The 19,089-nt window shown below is 38.9% G+C and overlaps 2 protein-coding genes across 2 annotated transcripts in view; both read left to right on the top strand.

The window, feature by feature from the left end:
• Positions 1-8,528, top strand: part of LOC117757109 (chloride anion exchanger-like) — a 31,720-nt gene extending 23,192 nt beyond the window's left edge. Inside the window, exons 8-21 of the mRNA XM_034577880.1 lie at positions 241-323; positions 1,436-1,583; positions 1,676-1,789; positions 2,314-2,391; positions 2,484-2,579; positions 2,703-2,809; positions 3,379-3,448; positions 4,412-4,504; positions 4,761-4,856; positions 6,769-6,996; positions 7,085-7,139; positions 7,360-7,505; positions 7,635-7,694; positions 8,201-8,528. Of these exons, the coding sequence (XP_034433771.1) occupies positions 241-323; positions 1,436-1,583; positions 1,676-1,789; positions 2,314-2,391; positions 2,484-2,579; positions 2,703-2,809; positions 3,379-3,448; positions 4,412-4,504; positions 4,761-4,856; positions 6,769-6,996; positions 7,085-7,139; positions 7,360-7,505; positions 7,635-7,694; positions 8,201-8,227 (1,401 nt within the window). The 3' untranslated portion in view covers positions 8,228-8,528. The remainder of the gene's footprint in view (positions 1-240; positions 324-1,435; positions 1,584-1,675; positions 1,790-2,313; positions 2,392-2,483; positions 2,580-2,702; positions 2,810-3,378; positions 3,449-4,411; positions 4,505-4,760; positions 4,857-6,768; positions 6,997-7,084; positions 7,140-7,359; positions 7,506-7,634; positions 7,695-8,200) is intronic.
• A 1,344-nt stretch (positions 8,529-9,872) lies between these two features.
• On the top strand, positions 9,873-18,737 carry LOC117757404 (chloride anion exchanger-like). The gene is made up of 19 exons (XM_034578540.1): positions 9,873-10,000; positions 10,079-10,218; positions 10,471-10,581; positions 11,114-11,274; positions 11,370-11,534; positions 12,253-12,405; positions 13,400-13,482; positions 13,564-13,711; positions 13,899-14,012; positions 14,215-14,292; positions 14,792-14,887; positions 15,013-15,119; positions 16,052-16,121; positions 16,204-16,296; positions 16,396-16,513; positions 16,600-16,817; positions 17,493-17,561; positions 17,793-17,915; positions 18,255-18,737. Exons 1-19 carry the CDS (start codon positions 9,873-9,875, stop codon positions 18,273-18,275), a joined length of 2,196 nt encoding a protein of 731 aa, XP_034434431.1. The 3' UTR covers positions 18,276-18,737.
• The last annotated feature ends 352 nt before the right edge of the window (positions 18,738-19,089 follow it).

Below are 19,089 nucleotides of genomic sequence, written 5' to 3'. Positions count from 1 at the left end.
AGCAATAATGATAACACTCATTTTGGCTTTGATGTTTTATGACTTTGCCGGGCAGGAGTGTGCCGTCCATAATCAATAATCAGATTTATGAGATCATCAAAGCATTTATAAGAAAGCATATGTGTTGGTTCAAGGAAATAGCTCACAATCTGTAATCAAGGCCATTTAGATACTGTCCCTGTGAGACAGGGCCAAGTATTTTCAGACATGATGTCATGATTTGTATCATCTCTTCTGCAGACCGTTATTGTATGTGGAGTTTCATATGGCTTTGACTTCAAGACGCGATATGGCGTTGATGTTGTTGGCCATATTCCAAAAGGGTGAGTGTTTGCACATTGGCTGAAGCCAAGAAATTTGATGTGATGATATGTGGGTGGATGTGACTCAGGAGGTAGAGAGGGCCGTCCACTACACAGGAGGATGGTGGTTCGATCCCCCGCACCTCTGTCTGTATTCCGAAGTGTCCTTAGTCAAGATACTGAACTACAAATTCCCTGACAGTGTACGGATGGTGTGATAGAAAAAGACAAAGTGATACTAGAGTTGTATGAATGTATGTGTGACTGGGTGAATGGGAATTGTGCTGTAAAATACTTCGAGTGATTGATAAGACTGGAATAGTGCTATATAGATAAAGTTCTTACACCGTTCTAGTGGCATCAGTGACAATTGAACTTCACTTGCTGTGTACCTGAGTTTTCTCCGACTGTGTGAACCATCAAAATGTAAAGAAATTACAGTGCAGAAAACTGAGATGAGCGAAACTGAGATTATAGATCATAGGAAACAACATCTAGATGAAATAGCATCTAGGCAAAGTTAGCTGGAGAACCTAGTGAAGCATTGAGCACGTAAAGAGTGAGATGAGTTGGTGAAGAAGCTTATTAAAGCTAAAGAAGAGCGAATATTGGACGGATATTTGTTAAGTGATCAGATTAGGAAAATCAGTCCGGTTGTCTTTGATTGTTTTTGATTAAACACAACCTATTTGGTGGAGATAATTACTTTCATTTTCAGCCTCCAAGTGCTCTCCTATAGTTTAATTTAAATGCCACGTAAATCCATGTATCACAAACTCTCTTTGAAGAACAGAGATAGCCTTTGTAGGAGGCACAGTTAACTACTGGAACAGTGAAAGCACTGATTTATCTCTTTCCAGTCACTATCTGTCAGAGCAGAGTAATTAATGAACCAGAGGTCAGTAACAGTTTGAAGACAATGAGGATATGTGTATATCTGTAAGGCCTCACCCATCAGTATTGATACAATACTTGTAAAGTTAATAGCTGAGCATTATCAGCTGAGAGGGTAAATGGGCAAACGTGCGACCCACAGCCACAATTGATGGGTTGAGTGTGGTAAAATTGTTAAAGGAAGAGGTCAAATCAAAGATTAAGAAAATCCTCCGCCTGACAGTACTCACTTGTTTCAGGTATGAGGCTCCGATGGCTCCAAACCTGCAGATCTTCCAGGACACAGCAGTTGAAGCGTTTCCCATGGCTATAGTGGGTTTTGCTGTGGCCTTCTCCGTGGCAAAGGTCTACTCTGTAAAACATGATTACACCATAGATGGAAATCAGGTTTGTACCAATGCTAAAACAAACGGAACACACTGAGGTAGAAGTCTGCGATAGTGATAACAAAACATGTTTTCTCTTTGATTTGGCTGTAGGAGCTCATAGCCTTTGGGGTTGGCAACATCTTCGGAGCTTCCTTCAAGTCTTTTGCAGCGAGTACAGCTCTGTCCAGGAGCGCAGTGCAGGAGAGCACAGGAGGCAAGACTCAGGTAAACCAACACGTCTGACCTGTTATTAGACCTCATAGCGCTGGAGTCAAAGTTTACCCAAACACCAACTGTAACCCCAACACTCATCAAGTAGAGGGAAGATCCACTCAGAGCTGGATGCAGGTTTAGTTATGGCTGAGTCAAGAAGAGGACATTAAATAATAACAGAGGTGGGAGTGTGGGCACAAGTACTCAGCATTAATTGCTTTCTTGTCAAGTCATGGTAGATGAGAGGACGGTTGGTGGTTCGAAACCGCCGACCATCTGGTGCTACTTCCTGAGCCACAGCCCCGCACAATCTAATCAGAGTGACTAATGAGGGCGCTGTGAGGAAGTGTGAGGATGGTAGAGCACACAGGTGACTAAAGCTAAAATCCCTGAAACTTATTATTTGAAGATGAAACAACCATCGAAACATATATATATATATACATATATATATATATATATATGTGACATTAATAGAGTAATCCCTACATTTGAACAAACTCTCAACATACATACTCCTCTTCTGTCCTATTCAGGTAGCTGGTTTACTGTCAGCTGTCATAGTGATGATCGTCACCTTGGCCATTGGATTCCTACTAGAGCCACTCCCTAAGGTGAACCTCAAAACTACCTCGTACTCTCCCAAACATACAGAAGAAGTAACTGGACTGGCTGAGATCTGACCTTTGACCCATTGCTTGAACAGTCTGTGCTAGGTGCTGTGGTCATCGTCAACCTGAAGGGCATGCTGATGCAGTTCAGAGAAATCCCATACCTGTGGAGAAGGGACAAACCAGACTGTGTAAGTTCCTATATAATCTGAGAATAGTTAAATAGTTAAAAATTCCTTCAAAAATGTACTGTGGTAATTTTGCGCTCTCTGGAAGTAGACATATGGCTCCTTATGTTTCTCACCTTCGTCCAGGTGGTGTGGTTGTGTACCTGTATTGCCTCCATCTTACTGGGGCTGGATCTTGGATTGGCTGCAGGCCTCGGTGTGGAGCTGATCAGTGTGGTTCTCAGGACACAATTGTTAGTATTTGGCAACAAACCATTTTTCTTGACTCAAAATGTATCTATCTATTTTGTTTTGTCTTGGCTTGCACTTTTGTTCAAAGTCTTCATATACTACAGTTTGAACTCTGGTAGTCCATACCAGATATAGCCATGTCAGCAGAATGGCTATAGACCTGGAAATGCTGGTCGGTCCACCACTTTGGAATATCTCAACAATCTCTGGAGGGATTGTCATGAAATGTGGAACAAATATATATTCATGACCTCTATATGACAACCTGAATACATTAATATCATCCCTTAACTTAATGAACAAATACCTGCAAAACTAACTACATTCCTATTACCTTCAACTGGGTACTCCATGTTCGAAACTAACTAGCAAATGCCAACATCCTAACCTAAGAAACAAAAAAAAATACTTTAGCTCAAAGTACCATTGTACCATCGTACTGTACCTCTTATTACCCTTGACATTTAACCGCGTCTCCTTCTTCTTCCCACTGACCATAGCTGTGGCCTCTTAGTCTTGTTAACTTTAGGTGCAGACAAACATTCGTTATTAAAAAATGTTTGTCTTTCAGCCCTCGCTGCAGTCAGCTGGCCAACATCAGAGGAACAGACATCTACAAAGACAGAAAGGACTACATTGATGTAAGTTGGTTTGGGTTTTATCATGTGTCTTCTGTAGTTTACGTTAAAGATATAGTTTTGGAAAGATACTTATTTGCTTTCAGGTGGACAGTTAGATGAGAGGGTTGATACCAGTCCCATACCTGTCCATTAAAATAAGGCCAAAATCGAGCTAGTTAGCTTAGGTTAGCATTAACGCTGGAACCACGGGATACAAGCAAGCCGGCTCTGTCCAAAGGTGACAAAACACCTATGAGCATCTCTAAAGGTTCTTGATCAACACACACAAATAGTCCAACACAAAAATTATGTAAAATTGTCAGTTTTGCATTTTAGTTAAAAAGAAAAAAAAACATTTGACATGTTAATTAAGTGCAGGTTAGTGGCTTCTGAAGTTTGAGTTACTATAAGCTCACCCTGCCGGCACCAGGTACAAGTTTCAACATCAGTGGTATCAATCTCATTTTACGCTTTTGCCTCTCAGCAAATTAGCTCCTCAATGTCAAAGTACCCTGGGTGAAGGAGGTGGCTTCACTTCATGTCATAGGGAGGGAAGGAACACCAGATAAGAGTTTACTGGAATGAACAATTTGTACCGAAGAGGTATTCGAGACCAGCTGAAAGAGGTTATGTGAGGAGGAAACTTCAACGACAGTGTTCCTTTAAAGCCTTTATGTGTTTTGCCTCCATCCATTTGCTTGATTTGACATCCGAACTAGTTTGATATAACTATTATTTCATTCATTAGGAATTAGGAGCAGCAGCAGAGACAGGGAAGTGCTTAAAGTTTAATTTCATATGTTCCAAATTGAATTCCCATAAAGTAGACATTGTGTATTTATGAGAACCAGAGAGGTGAAAGTAATCATCCCGGTTTCGGTCCACCTTCTCTGTTTCATTTTCACATCTTTGTTTAAAGAGGTTTGATATATTTTAACCTGATTTTGGCCAAAATGTGGTTATAATGCAAATGACTCTCCCCAGATATACGAGCCAGAGGGAGTGAAGATCTTCAGGATCCCTTCGCCAATTTTCTTTGCCAACATTGAATTCTTCCGGAACAAGCTGGTGGAAGCTGTAAGTCTTGCATGGCTTTAGAGTGTGTTGCATTTTTTTTCATTGTTTAAGACACATATTCATAGAAATATAGTAAGTCATATGTAAAATCCTTATTTTGACCAATTCAGTTTCCAATACAGCATCTCAATCAATGGAAAATTACATAGAGGATGCTGTAAAAAAGAACCAAAGGCTATAGAACTTAACAAATTGTATCTTTGACATGATTCTGTGTCTTGAACCTGTGATTTACGTCACACAAATCTCTCCTCAGGTTGGATTTAACCCACTGAGAGTGCTGAGAAAGAGAAATAAAGCCCTCAGGATGATCCGGAGGCTTTTAAAGACAGGTGACCTGCAGTGGACATCAGTAAGTAATGACTTTTACTTTGTTTTCAGCGACTACGTTTACATGGACACCAATAATGGTCATAATATTGACCTTTATCAGAATAAGACATTATTTTGATTATGATGTTTATCAGTTTTGAATGGAAAAGTCTGTTCACATTCCTGTTTACATTTTACAGAGCATAGTCTGATTAAGACTCCTGTTAACATTTCGTCCATTACGTCATATATCTCATGAGTTTTAAAACCCCAACCTGAAATAAATGCACAATGCTGCTCTATACACTTTTTTGAGTGTTTTCATTATAATTTTATAAAAGCTTCAATTCTATTTTTCTAGCTTGTTTACACTCAAACCTAAGGCATACCTCATCAAGCAGTTGATCACCGCCATATGTCGATGTCAGATTATAGATTATTCCAAATATGACTTTATTCTGGTTAAGGTTATCAGGAAATGTTGTTTATATGACAGTGTCTTATTCAGAATGTTGTCTAATCCTGTTAATAAAGAAAGCGTTAGTGTCCATGTAAATGTGTCTACTGTAAAGAACATGACACACTTTGTCTTTGGCATCACTTTCCCTTGAGCTTTCAGTTATTCCATTTTTATACAGTCATTGTTATTGTTTCCTGTTTTTGTCTGTAAACTCTATTCAGGTCAGCAGTGAACATGTACACCCCATAAACAACACAAAAGACTTGTCAATATCACAAGAATACAATGAATGAAAACTAATAAATTCAGTAGAAAACTTTACGTTTTTAAATACACTAATCGTGAGTCTTACAGTAGCTGCACCAGAGTCTGGTGCGCGATGGGATTTGCTCAGCAGATGGTACAAAGTTCACTGAGCTTACAAAGAGGTTATTATATGAACCTGATAGGACCAGGCCTGTGATGTGTGGAGAAGCTGAGGGTTTGCTCTGTTTGGTTTGGTTTTTGAAATATATGCAATCAGTTGTTTTAAGTACAAACCTAAACATGTAAACTATTCATTATTAGAAACTATTAGGAATATCAGAGTCCTAGAGACTTGAGAGGATGAAACAAATGAAGACAGCGGAGACACACTTGTCCTATACTGCAACAAGGACATGATCCTGTATCAGCTTCATATCAGCCAAAGATCAGGTTTCATCCAAATGAAGAGCAAATTTTAACATAACATCCTGAAAATATGCAAATCCATTCACTTCTGCAAATATTAGGAGCTAGTTGATTGGCATTAAGAGTTGGTCGTGCTTATTCTCCAATAAGGCTCCACATTTCTATTTATTTCCCTCTGGGCAGCTGTGGCTCAGGAGGTGGGCTGTCCATTAACCAGAAGGTCAGTGGTTCAATCCCCAGCTCCTCCTCCATTGGAAGTGTCCTTGGGCAAGACACTGAATTTGTGGGTGAATGGACAAACTGTACTGTAAAGTGCTTCGAGTGGTCATGAAGACAATAAAAGCTTGAATACATATATATGTATATTTGAATAAAGACATTTTATCATTTACCATTAATAAAAGGATAGTTACAGTCTCCTTATTACTCAACACAGATCCGAAAAGGTTTTGTCCTTATTTTTCATTTTATTTTCAGGCACTTCAGTGAGGGGAACACTAAACCACCAAGTGCAGTCAGATTTCAATGCACCTTGTTGAATTTTGCTTTTATAAATACAGCACCTATCCCACCGCAGCCTTTTATACAAAGTTTAGATTTTCTTTTCCATGTTTCACATCCAGCTTTTTTGGGGCAAATTAAAACTTCATAGGTGTATGAAAAACACACCAATAAATTTTGGTTATGTTTAATGAAACCTAAATTACCCAGATCTCAGGCCTCCCATGTGATCTATCTAAAGTACTTCCTATATTGATTTCTGGTTGAACATTAATTATACCTATCTAATTATAACAACTAATTATATCTTCCATTACAGAAAGGCTTCTCCAATAGCTCTTGTGGACCGATCAAGGAATCAGAGGATGAGAGCACCATGGAGGAGCTGGACCAGCCGACCGACTTCAAGGACCTTCCTGCCCGGATCGACTGGAACGCCGAGCTTCCAGCCAACATAATTGTTCCGAGAGTGGACGTCCACAGCCTCATCCTGGACTTTGCTGCGGTTTCCTTCCTGGACATCTCTGCTCTGAAAGGGCTCAAAACGGTGAGTTTTTGAGTCACAGCATCAAAGGTAGGGATTATTTCAGAGAGGCTGCTTTCCTCTAATCATCTTACACTGGTTGTTTTTGCAGTTGCTAAAAGAGCTGATCCGGGTTGAAGTTGAGGTCTTCATTGTGGCTTGTGATCGTAAGTATGAAACCAGCACTTTCAAGTCCAGACTCGATCCACACAGATCTGTGCCAAGTCCATCACTATCACAAGTCTCACTGGTTTTTTACAACAAAACGTACTAAACCAAATCCTTTATGCCCAATTGCTTCACATATTATATACACGGAAACATGTTTTTAAATACAGCCGCCATGAGCATCTTTATTTCAATCTGTGTTTGTTTCCTCACCTGCAGCTTACATCCTGGAGAAACTGCACGATTGTTGCTTTTTTGATGATGAAGTTCAGCCATCAATTTTCTTCCTGACCCTGCACGACGCCATGCTGCACATCCTCGAGAAACATCCAGAGGCCGCCGAGAAGAAATCTGACTACGACAAGGTGAAGAGGACAGGACAGTTTAGTGAAATACACAACATCTGAAGGAGAGGCTTCAATCTGAATAAAGTCCATATATTGCATATGCTGTAAATATGTTCCGAAAACCTTACTCTTCATGTTGCCCTGCAGATTATGACGTCAGTCACGGTTCACTACCCTGGAGGCGGTTTGAGGAGCCGAGATAGAAAAGTAAGTATCCATTTTTAAAGAATCTGATAGTTGTTTTTTTTCAGGAAAACTTATTATATTATATTATATTATATTATATTATATTATATTATATTGTATTATATTGTATATTATATTATACTATATTATACTATATTATACCGGTTTCACTTATTTCATTTATTGGTTTATTTCTTCTTATTCTTAATTATTCATGTGATGATTTACAATTTTTGGTAAGATGTACTTGAGTGTCTAGAAAGGCACTGAAATAAAATGTAAAATTAATCTTATCATTATTATTATTATTATAAATATTAATAATAATAATAATAATAACAATAATAATATGAAATTCACATCTTACTTAGATGCCAGAAGCTTTAATTTGTATAGTGCACTTCTCCTCTCTCCTCCCCCTTTCATGCTTAATCTATCCTATTAAAAAAGCCAAAGATACAGCTTTTGCAGCTTGACATGTTTCAAATGTAAAGAATACTTTAAAAAAATTCATTTTTCCCTGACAGGCATCAGATCCAGAAACCAGGTTCTAACATCTGGATGAGAAGATGACAAATTCCATCAAAACAACCAAAGACATGAAGAACAACTGTTTTATACATCATGCTGTAAAATACACCGATGCGATGAATAATGAAATACTGCACTTGGCTTTATTTATCTGACAATCAGCGTTAACCTAGTATATGGTAGTTACTGTGATGTAAAGGAAACAAATTAATGCTATATTATTGTTTTTTACACTGTACATGTTGAATTTGTTGCGATTTTAGATGCAGTATATATTTACATGCTGTATTGGTATGTTTTCATAATAATGAGAATAAATTATCTTTTTTGACTAAATGTTCTCAAAGTAATGTTTTCTGTTTGGGGAGGGAAAGCAACATGAAAAAGAAAACAACATATTTCAGTGTTTGGAACACAGATATGTTATCTCCTTAAATAATTAGATTTAATGACAATTTACAAATTCTTAAGACAAAATAATCAAATCAAAATCCCCAAAATAATACTTTCATTATTAATACTGGGAATTTGGTGATAATTCTTTAAGAGGGTGTAGCATTACAGCAATTGTTAATCGAGCTCTTATAGGTTTTCAGCACATAAGGAGAGTCTCCCTTCACCTCCAACATCAACACCAAATATGCATGTTGACCCAACCTGAGGTAAAACTGACGTCCAACAACAATTATTCCCTTGTACTTTATTTACATGTTACATAGTGAGGGCCGTCTCTCCTTCTGTCATACGCCCTTGACCCTTGGTCATTGTGCTCTTGAATCCAGGTTTTTCAAAGATTGCATCAGACACGTGCATCCAAAATCCACAGTCCCATTCACGAAAAACTTTTTTTCCAACTTTACATATCTAAGATACATTTTTAATTAATTTTAACGCATTGTTGCCCACCTTGATGTCATCAGAACATCAAAAAGTTGTGTGGTAAAGGGTTATCAACTCTACAACTAAACTCTACAATGATAATATACATTAATACATTTGTTCAAAAAATATTTTCTAAATCTATAACATATTGAATAGTTAGAAAACTTGTTTGACATTTTTAATGGATATTAAAAAAGTGACAAACGCCAATTAATCAGTAGATAGGGATTTACTGAAATAAAATAAAAGCCATTCATTATAGGGTTTAAAAGATACATTGAATAATCATGACAATTAAAAATCTATCGGAAAATGCAGTTTAAGAGGAGAAACAAATAAGTGGACTCACAAATTGAATTAAGAAAACAGATATTAATCAGAAAAATGTCTTTCCATTTCCCTGTTGCTTTTCCTTATTATTCGATTGGTTTAGTCATTTAGATTCTTGTCTCTGTTCAGCCTTCTCATGACACTTGCAGGAAACTATGCAAATGATCAAAGGGGTGTAACCAGCTCTCTGGGCGTGAGGTGCAGCTCTCTAACCAATCAGAGCTTCGATCGTTATCAACCCACAATAAAAACAAGACCATAAAAATCTTTCTGACATATCATCTCAATGAATCAAAGATGTTAATGATTGAACAGTGAAGACAAAAGGGACCAAGTGATGAAATTGATCTCAGTTGACGGATCAGATAGACACTGTAACGGCAGCAACGGCCAAGGTTTCCTTTCGGGATCTATCTCCACAATCTTCTATTTTGTGTCAGAGTCTGAGATGAGAGGATGGCAACTTTGAGGAAACAATACCTGGTGGACAGATGTGTGTACTCTGAGGACAGCCTTGCTGAAGATCATGTGGAGCTCCACAGGGTGCACAAAACCATCCTGCACCATGTCAGAGAGTATCTGACGTAAGTGAGCCCTGGTCACACAGACATCAGGGTCATGGTCTCCGATTTCACATCGTCAACTTTTGTGTTTTTGAGCAGATGTGATTCAAAACGGGCCAAGAATGCCGTCCTCTCTCTCCTGCCCATCATTGGCTGGATGAGGATCTACAGAGTTAGAGAGTGGCTGCTGGGTGATGTGGTGTCGGGGGTCAGCACGGGACTGGTGGCGATCATGCAAGGTGAGGAGCAATTTACTATTCATCTTCAAATACAAGATTCCTAATTCTGTGGGAGAGCTGGTAGTATAGCTTTTGAAACATACTCTATGTAAAACCATGAAAGAACTGTTCTTTAACAGCTTAAAAGAGTTCAATCTGGAAGTTTTATTTTATTTTCAACCTTTATAATTTGTCTTTTTTCAATGTTATTTTGCCTAAAAATGATGACAAACCTCATTCTGTCTTCGTTGTTATTCCCCTGGTCTCACTCAGGACTCGCTTTCTCTCTGCTGGCGTCGCTGCCTGCAAGCTACGGACTCTACACAGCTTTCTTCCCCATGCTCACATACTTTTTCCTTGGTACCTCAAGACACATTTCTGTAGGTATGTCACTTAGTGCTCAGTTACCATAGAGGGGTTACTTGATGATAAATAGCTTTTGACTAAAAAGAAATGCCATATCAGAGATGGATTCTGTTTGTTTTTCATTTTTATATTGGTCTAAAATTATGTAAAATGTCAGTATAGAAAGAAGATTTTGGTGAGGGTCCGCATCGGGGGCGGGTCCAGGGATTTTTATCACCTTCTTTTAAATTGTGAGAGGGGGCTTTTGTCAATATTTTCATTGATTTCTCAGAGAATAATTCATGGAGCTTGATAAATGTTTAGAGGGCTGATATTAATGAGTGTGTGCAATTTTGGTGCAGATCCAAATAAAAATCCAGGTCTAGTGAATTTATATGTGGTTTGATAAGGTGACTTCTTGGTGAAGGTATGAGTGCCATTGTAGTCTCCTGATAGTAAAGGAGAGAAATTAAAGTTAGACATAAAACGTATATGGAGTTTTATTATATCCTTTTTGACAGTGATATGCAATGCATGTCTTCATACTCATCCACACCCTTTTTCCCTGCAGGCTCCTTTCCAGTCCTGAGCCTAATGATAGGCGCCGTGGTGACACGTCTGGTACCAGTGGATGGACCGTCAGCAAATATCACAGGCTTTGAAAATCTGACCCAGGATCAGCAAAGGGTCCTGGTGGCCTCCTCTGTCACCTTCCTCGTGGGGATCTTCCAGGTAGACTCATCTCTGTGGTTCCTGAAGAACATGGCAGTAATTCCGCATGGCCTCAAACCAAGCCTCTTTTCTCTCCGTGTTTCTGTCTCGTGCAGCTTGCCATGGGTGTTCTGCAGGTGGGCTTCATCGTTGTGTACCTGTCAGACACGCTGGTGTCTGGCTTCACCACAGCAGCTGCTGTCCACATCCTGGTGTCCCAGCTCAAGTTTGTGTTGGGGTTGATCGTGCCAGGCCTAAGCGGGCCACTCTCCATCATATATGTAAGTCAGCAAGTCCAGTTGAAAGCAATGGAGGTTGACCACTAATGTTTTCATCATTCAGGCTGTATAGGCGAATAACAAAGACAAGGGAGAGAGGACAGATTAAAGCATTAAATATGCCAGCAGTTCTTATGAAGAATTCTTATCAGATGAAGAAAAAACAGAGATTTCAGTGAGAGGAGCAATTTAGTTTAGTGGCTAGAATGACCACAACTTTAATAAACAACTAACAAACCAGTTTATCTTATCTTAAAACAATAAAGGGGTGAGCTTATTCCAACACAGTGTCCTGTCAGAGAGGATTGGTTCGACAATATCGTGAATATGCTTTTGTTGTCAAAAGTTAGAGGGGAAGATGGACGCCACTCTTATGTCTTGACCATTAAATATGAAGTTAGCCCAGCCAAGCAAAAAGACTGGAAACAAGGTGGAAACAGATAGAATGGCTCTGTACAACGGTAACGGGAACTTTAATCTAAACTTGCTAATAAACATCTTGTAGTGTAAGAGCTGCGTGCCATTGATTCAACGTGCAGCAGAGCAAGAGAATGAATTTAATGTTTTTATATGCAAACTGTTTGTTTCCAACATCCTGAATCTCATTCGTTGAGGAGCCAATGATTTCTCTCCTGAGGAAAAATCGGCAAAACTGTTGCTGAGTGTTGATGAGTGTAATCATTCTCCAGCTGAACTAAATGTTGTTACTTCTTTTATACAGACTCTGGAGAAGATCTTTGACCAGATCACCTCCACCAACATCTGTGACCTGGTGATGACCATCGTGATCATGGTGATTGTGTTCATTGTGAAGGAGCTGAATGACAAATACAAAGCCAAACTTCCAGTGCCTATCCCCATCGAGGTTATCATGGTGAGGGAAGCCTTCAAGTACATTTCATAATACTTTAAATTTCCAAACCACAGCACACATTTGAAAACTCTAAGGTTGGATTATACGAGCACAAGTCGTGATAAGATAAAATCAAATAACTTTATGGTCACCGCACCAGTACAATATAATAAAATTCAGTTTGAAGCTGTCTTGTATCGACAAGACAACTTCAAACGGAATTTTTAGGATTAGGAACATTAGGATTGGGATAATTTTAGGGTGTGTGTATTTTACAGGGCATGTGGAGCTTCTTGTTAAGTTATACTTTAGTATAGGTCTCAAATCAGCACCACATTATCATAGGTATCAGGACTTTGCAGAGAATTGTGCAAGAAACAGTGTCTATTCCAAAGAAACAGCTACACAGACAGGACTTTGCCTCTTTTGCACTGCGGTCAAGCTATCCATGTCGGAGGTGGAAATGTTTGACAGTGGTCAACTGCAAAGTGCATGTTATTCAATGGGGTTTCATACTTTCTCTAGAAACAAAGAGATGAATAGTTTTGGATCCAGGACTGAAACTCCAGCAAGCATGGGCTCACCTTGCTTTTTATTTCCCCAAAAATTCGTTTTTTCCTTTATTCTCGTAATATTATGACTGTTTTTTTTTAATTACGACTTTATTCTTTAAATACAATTACAACTTTATTCTCGTAACATTATAAAATTATTCTCAAATTCTTTAGTATGGCCCTAATACTCAAGCGTAGGTTTCAGTTCATGCTGAACTCTTCTATTACCACTGGCCATTGTGTTTCCTGGGTTGGTTTATCATCAACCAAACCCCTGAATATTGATGACACGAGTTTCAATCAAGCTTCTGAAAATTCCAAGTGTTTGCTAAAGAAACTAATTTAAAGCAAGTTCCAGGTCTCCACAAGTAGATTTCCCCCCCCAGGATGAATGAATGGCAATAGCTGCCAGTGGTCAATGTGTCGACCCAACTCTCAGGTGTCTTTTTCTCTTCACACAGACAATCATAGCTTGTGGAATATCGTACGGCTTCAACTTTCAGGAGAGATTCAATGTTGATGTTGTTGGCGCGATGGTTAGCGGGTAAGTTTCAAGTTCTCGATACAAACTTGCTGCTGTTCCATCAGATAATCCCGGTCATTTAAATGCACGACTATCTTTCAGGTATGAGACTCCGATTGCTCCCAGTATAGAGGTCTTCCAGGAAAGTGCTGTGGAGGCCTTCCCTATAGCCATAGTCGGGTTTGCTGTTGCCTTCTCTGTGGCCAAAGTCTACTCTATCAAACATGATTACACCATTGACGGGAACCAGGTGAGTTATATATAAAATCCCTGTCTATCAAGGAAATTGTTTTAATTGGTTACTAATACAATGTGACGACAAGCATAAGCCTCATAATTTTGATTATGAAGATGTAAAATTACGTGGATATGCTTTTAAAAGCGGGTCAAACAAAATGTGATAAACATTTCAATCAGTTCCAATTGTTCCATCGCAGGAGCTCATTGCTTTCGGGGTTAGCAACATATTCGGCGCAAGCTTCAGGTCATTTGCGGCGAGCACAGCCCTCTCCAGGACGGCCGTGCAGGAGAGCTCAGGAGGCAGAACACAGGTCAGAAAACAAACCTCACCATTTACAGCTTCTCTCTCCTGGCGTCAAACTTTTTACGATACCACCACCTTCAAAATGTTTTTTGTCTCCAAAACATTTGATCGAAACTGTCACTTTACAGTCTGGTTTATATCACATTCTCATCTTTCACAGCCATCTTAAAATGAAATATTAACTTTTTTTTTTTTTTTTACAAATGCAGATTGCAGGGTTGATCTCGGCCATGATGGCAATGATTGTAACTTTGCAACTTGGGTTCCTGTTAGAGCCACTTCCCAAGGTGAGAATATATTTTATTTTTCTAGTAGGAGATATAGTGTTTTTTTAGGATGGTTTTCTGTTCCTCTCACTTCTTTTAAAAAGAAAACATTGGGTCCATCCAATCCCAAGAAGCCTTCGGGAACAAGTGGAATTTTATCTTCTGATCAAGGAGCTGCGAAATTATCCCGATGTCTTCAAAGTTTATTTCAGGATGTTTGTGGTGCAGTTTGATCCACTATCAGCACTGAGACCACATTTTAAAAAGAGCAAAACAGATTTCTGTGATCCAATTGATCCAGAACAGAAGTCAACTCTCTGGAGCAATTTTGACTAATGTGAAAGACGCAGCAAATCAAATCTGTTTTATATCACTTAGTTGGGCAGAATCTTTTTTAATTTTTTCCTGTCACACTGATTCTTTTATGGGATAAGATTTTCTTGTGATTGTATATCTATAAGTCCTAAGGTGCATAGATTTGTTTCCTTATACACACCTTTAATATTCTGTTTGACTGCAGTCTGTCCTGGGGGCCTTGGTGATCGTGAACTTGAAGGGCATGCTGATGCAGTTCAGAGAGATCCCGTACCTGTGGAGGAGGGACAAACCAGAATTTGTAGGCATTCAGTAATTCCAAAATGTACATTTATTTATAGAGTGCAACGTCTCATTTATTTGGTTATTTTCTTGCCATATAGTCTGCTCTGTGTTGGTGTTTGACTTCAGTTTTTTTTCCTGCAGGTGGTGTGGGTGGCGACGTGCCTGGGTGCCATCCTGCTCGGCCTGGATCTTGGTCTGGCGGTGGGCCTGGGGGTGGAGCTGATCACTGTTGTCTTCAGGACTCAGTTGTAAGGACACATTTCATGGCATCTGACGTCAGTTTGTTAATATGCAAACTGACATTACGTAGGAAATAATGAGAAAATCTTGAATTTATTATAGTTGACGAAAATCCCTATGTGGTCACTTTCATTGAATTCAATTCAGTTTTATTGTATTTGTATAGCCTCAAAACACAACATACATTATTTCAAGGCACTTTACATAGTGAGGTCGAGACCTTACACCAGATTTAAAGGACCAGTGTGTTGTATTTAGGGGGATCTATTGGTGGAAATTTAATATAATATTCTTAATTAGGTTTTCATTGTATAATCAACTGACACTAAGATTTTTTTTTTTTTTAAACCTTAGAATGAGCCCTTTATATCTTCATCAGGAGCAGATCCTCCTCTACAGGATCCTCCATGTTGCACTGTTATGTTTCTACAGTAGCCCAGAATGGACAAACCAAACACTGACTCAAGAGAGGCTCTATTGCGTTGTTACATTACCTAAAGTCCACCGTAGGTTCTCCTGTACACTTCAGCTGCTTTCAGACATGCACTAACTCTGGATGCTCCGGACTTTCTGTGGAGTTTCTCCTACGTCTACCCGCCATCTAGTTATCCTCATGCTGGTGCTTAAAACAAAAAAGACTGTTAGAAACATGACTGAGACTCTATCACATGGCGACTAGTGAATCAGGGTGTGATTTACGACAGAGCTTTGGGTCAAACCATACCTGTCATCAGACTTCATCACACCTCTCAGTGCCAATTAGAGCAGTGCTGAGTATTGATCTGATTCACAAATCACCAGACTCATCTTGGCGATGATCTGAGAGACAAAAAATTAGCTTTAATAACAATCTGTTCACTTTTTTAAGGGTTACTGTGTCTTCATGGATTCCACATCCTGACCCACACAGAACAATGTTAATGTCTTCATGTCTCTCTAGTCCCCGCTGTTCTGTCTTGGCGAACATCTCTGGCACTGACCTCTACAGGGATCGCAAAGACTACCTGCATGTAAGCTGCTAGTTGCTTTTTGTGTTTTCATTTAATGTCATTATTGTCAACTGAATTAAAATCATACTCCTTTTCTTCTCAGATATTCGAACCAAGGGGAGTAAGAATCTTCAGGATACCCTCCCCTATCTTCTTTGCCAACATAGAGTTCTTCAGGGAAAAGCTCATAGAAGCCGTATGTACGATTCGTCTCGCTCTGTTTCAGTATTTCTCAGGGAGTATACTGTAAGCCTTGCACTGCACTGCACTGTACTGTACTGTACTCCTGTTCCAGGTTGGATTCAACCCCTTGAGAGTTCTGAGGAAGAGGAACAAGGCACTCAGGAAAATCAAGAAACTATTGCAGGAAAATGATAATCACAGTAGAGAGGTGAGGCCTAAAACTCAAGCGTGCTGAAGAAAAGTAAAATATTATTGTAGATAAATTGTTTCCTCAACAAGCTCAAGGCTTACTTTCATATATTTGTCTAACAGACAGGTTTGAGGGTTTTATTTAGCGAAACAACTGATGAGTCTTGCGTGAACAAGGAGGAGATGGATCAGCCCGCTGACCTCAAGGGCCTTCCATTCCGGATGGACTGGAATGCCGAGCTTCCCAACAACATCAGTGTTCCCAGAGTGGACCTCCACAGCCTGATCCTGGACTTCTCCGCTGTCTCCTTCCTGGACATCTCTGCTCTGAAAGGACTCAAAGTGGTAAAGAGGGAAAACACTGATAATGTGGCAGCTGCACTCATATTAATAAGTCCTGAAAGACGTCTTTATGTTGCTGTGTGGATATGACAGAAATGTCTCTAATCATAGTGAATATTGGCAGAATTTTCTGTTGTTGCTTGAAAATAAAAAAACCTTTTCGATATGAAGCAGCAGCAGAAGATATTCTGTTTATCTTAATATTTCAAAGTATTACTGTTTTTTAACTTTTCTCTGATCTGCTTTTACTGATCTGATGCTTTTTATTAGATCATTTTAAATCTTTGGGTCTCTTGAGAGTAGAAAGTACAAAGTAACTTAACAGTAATGCTTGAGTAAAGTATAAGAACCTCAGAGTACTCACAGTACTTGAGTAACTGTACTCAGTTACTTTCCATTGCTGTAGTTCTGCTAAAGAGAGCAGATCGGTAAACAGGGTTAGATATTGTATCTGACGAACTAAGAATGGAACTCTCGTTGTTCGTTGTGGGAACTCTTGGACATCTTTATATATAAAGTGCCTTGAGATAATGTATGTTGGGATTTGGCACTGTACAAATCAAATCAAATTGAATTGATTATAATGAACATAATAGAATAATGAGTGACAGCGGTTGTATTGTTCCTGTGTTACCCATGATTTTACAACCTTCTGTTTATCGCTGTTATCCCCTGCAGGGTCTCAAAGAGTTCATCCGAATCGATGTGGAAGTTTACATCGTGTCATGTGACGGTGAGTTTATTAAAGTGCATTAAAAGCACTTCTTCTTAAATGATCAAATCAGTGAGGACACCAACAGCATGAGGTGAATGTTGCCGGTACATACAGGTACCCATACTCCACCTCTGAGGCAGCTGTGGGTCAGTAGCAGAACCCTGATTGCATTATACCCACATGTTGAAGCTCCCCCGACACTGAACCCCCATCGAGCCCCTTTCACTGACCTCTCGCCTGTGTCCACAGTGTACATCCTGGAGATGCTACACATGTGCATGTTCTTCGACGATGAGATTCGGACCTCCATGTTCTTCCCGACCCTTCATGACGCCATGCTGCACGTGCTTGAAAAACACAAGGACGACAAGAGTAAAGGCTGGGTGGTAAATAAAAAAGTCTCATTCTCACTTCAAGGATTTTACATCCTTTTCTATTAAGTAGCCTGATTAATCCCTGAACCCACAATTATAACAGAGCATAAACTATAAAGCACTTAATTTCTCATTATAATTAACTTAATGTTGTGAGGGTTAGGGTGTAAGTGATTTGGTTGGGGCGTGTTGGGGTTCATGCACATAAAGGGGGAATGACAGTTTCATATAACATTTAAATAAATAAATATGAATAGCTTCTGTTGTGGCATTAAAATAAGAGCTACACAATTACAGTCAAAGCAGGTATAATGCTTCACAAATAATTCTGTTTTCTTTTTTTAATTATAGATATCAGATACCAAACTGTAGAAGAGTTCAGGAACATCCACTCATGAAGGATATTCATCGTCAACAAATCACAACAAAATGCTGTTTACCACTGTCCCACTTTAATCTACTGTCATTACTCACTATATCACCTCTATGCAATGTTCTATGTCTAGTAAAGGTCTATTGAAAATGTTCATGTTCTTTAAATCATGCAGACTTTGTTGTAATGGGACTTGTTACGGTTTACTTCAAATATTTGTACATGTGTTTCTGATTTCATTTTAGCTTATTGTGTTGATGTTCAACTAACCAACCCTGTGTAAATAATGGCCAAATAATACATCTTACATACTTCAGATGTGTTGCATTGGACATCCAGAGGGGTTTAACACTGTCCTTAGAATTTCAAATTCCTCTGAACACAAGCTAAATCTATAAGTCAAGATAAACAGAACTGTAAACAGCTGCTTTGATGTTAATTAATCTCTGATAAAAGGACAGGAAATAATCTTGTTTTGTACTTTGTTCAGCACCAGACAGAAAAAAAGACCTTGTCGACATATTTGAGTATCAATCTGAAGTCAGTTTTTTTGTAAATAAACAAAACACTTAATTTCAGGGACGATTAACCTTTATGACAATGTTTCCCTGGCATGGTAGCAAAGCAGAGAAAACATTTGTGCTGCACAAAATCAAGTTTCTTTTTTCAGAGTTCCTGTACGATCTTTTATTTTGTAAATAACTTAAAAACCTCCTCTGGTCCATCATTAAATAACAATCTGAGAAGAAATTTTCACTTTGGTTTGGGTGGTGCAGACATTTAAATACCATCCTTTGATATGAAGTTACAAGC

The sequence above is a fragment of the Hippoglossus hippoglossus genome, chromosome 23 (assembly GCF_009819705.1).
Source record: "Hippoglossus hippoglossus isolate fHipHip1 chromosome 23, fHipHip1.pri, whole genome shotgun sequence".
Lineage (NCBI taxonomy): Eukaryota > Metazoa > Chordata > Actinopteri > Pleuronectiformes > Pleuronectidae > Hippoglossus > Hippoglossus hippoglossus.
Note: the sequence above shows the minus strand (reverse complement) of the source record. Positions and strands in the feature narration are given on the sequence as shown.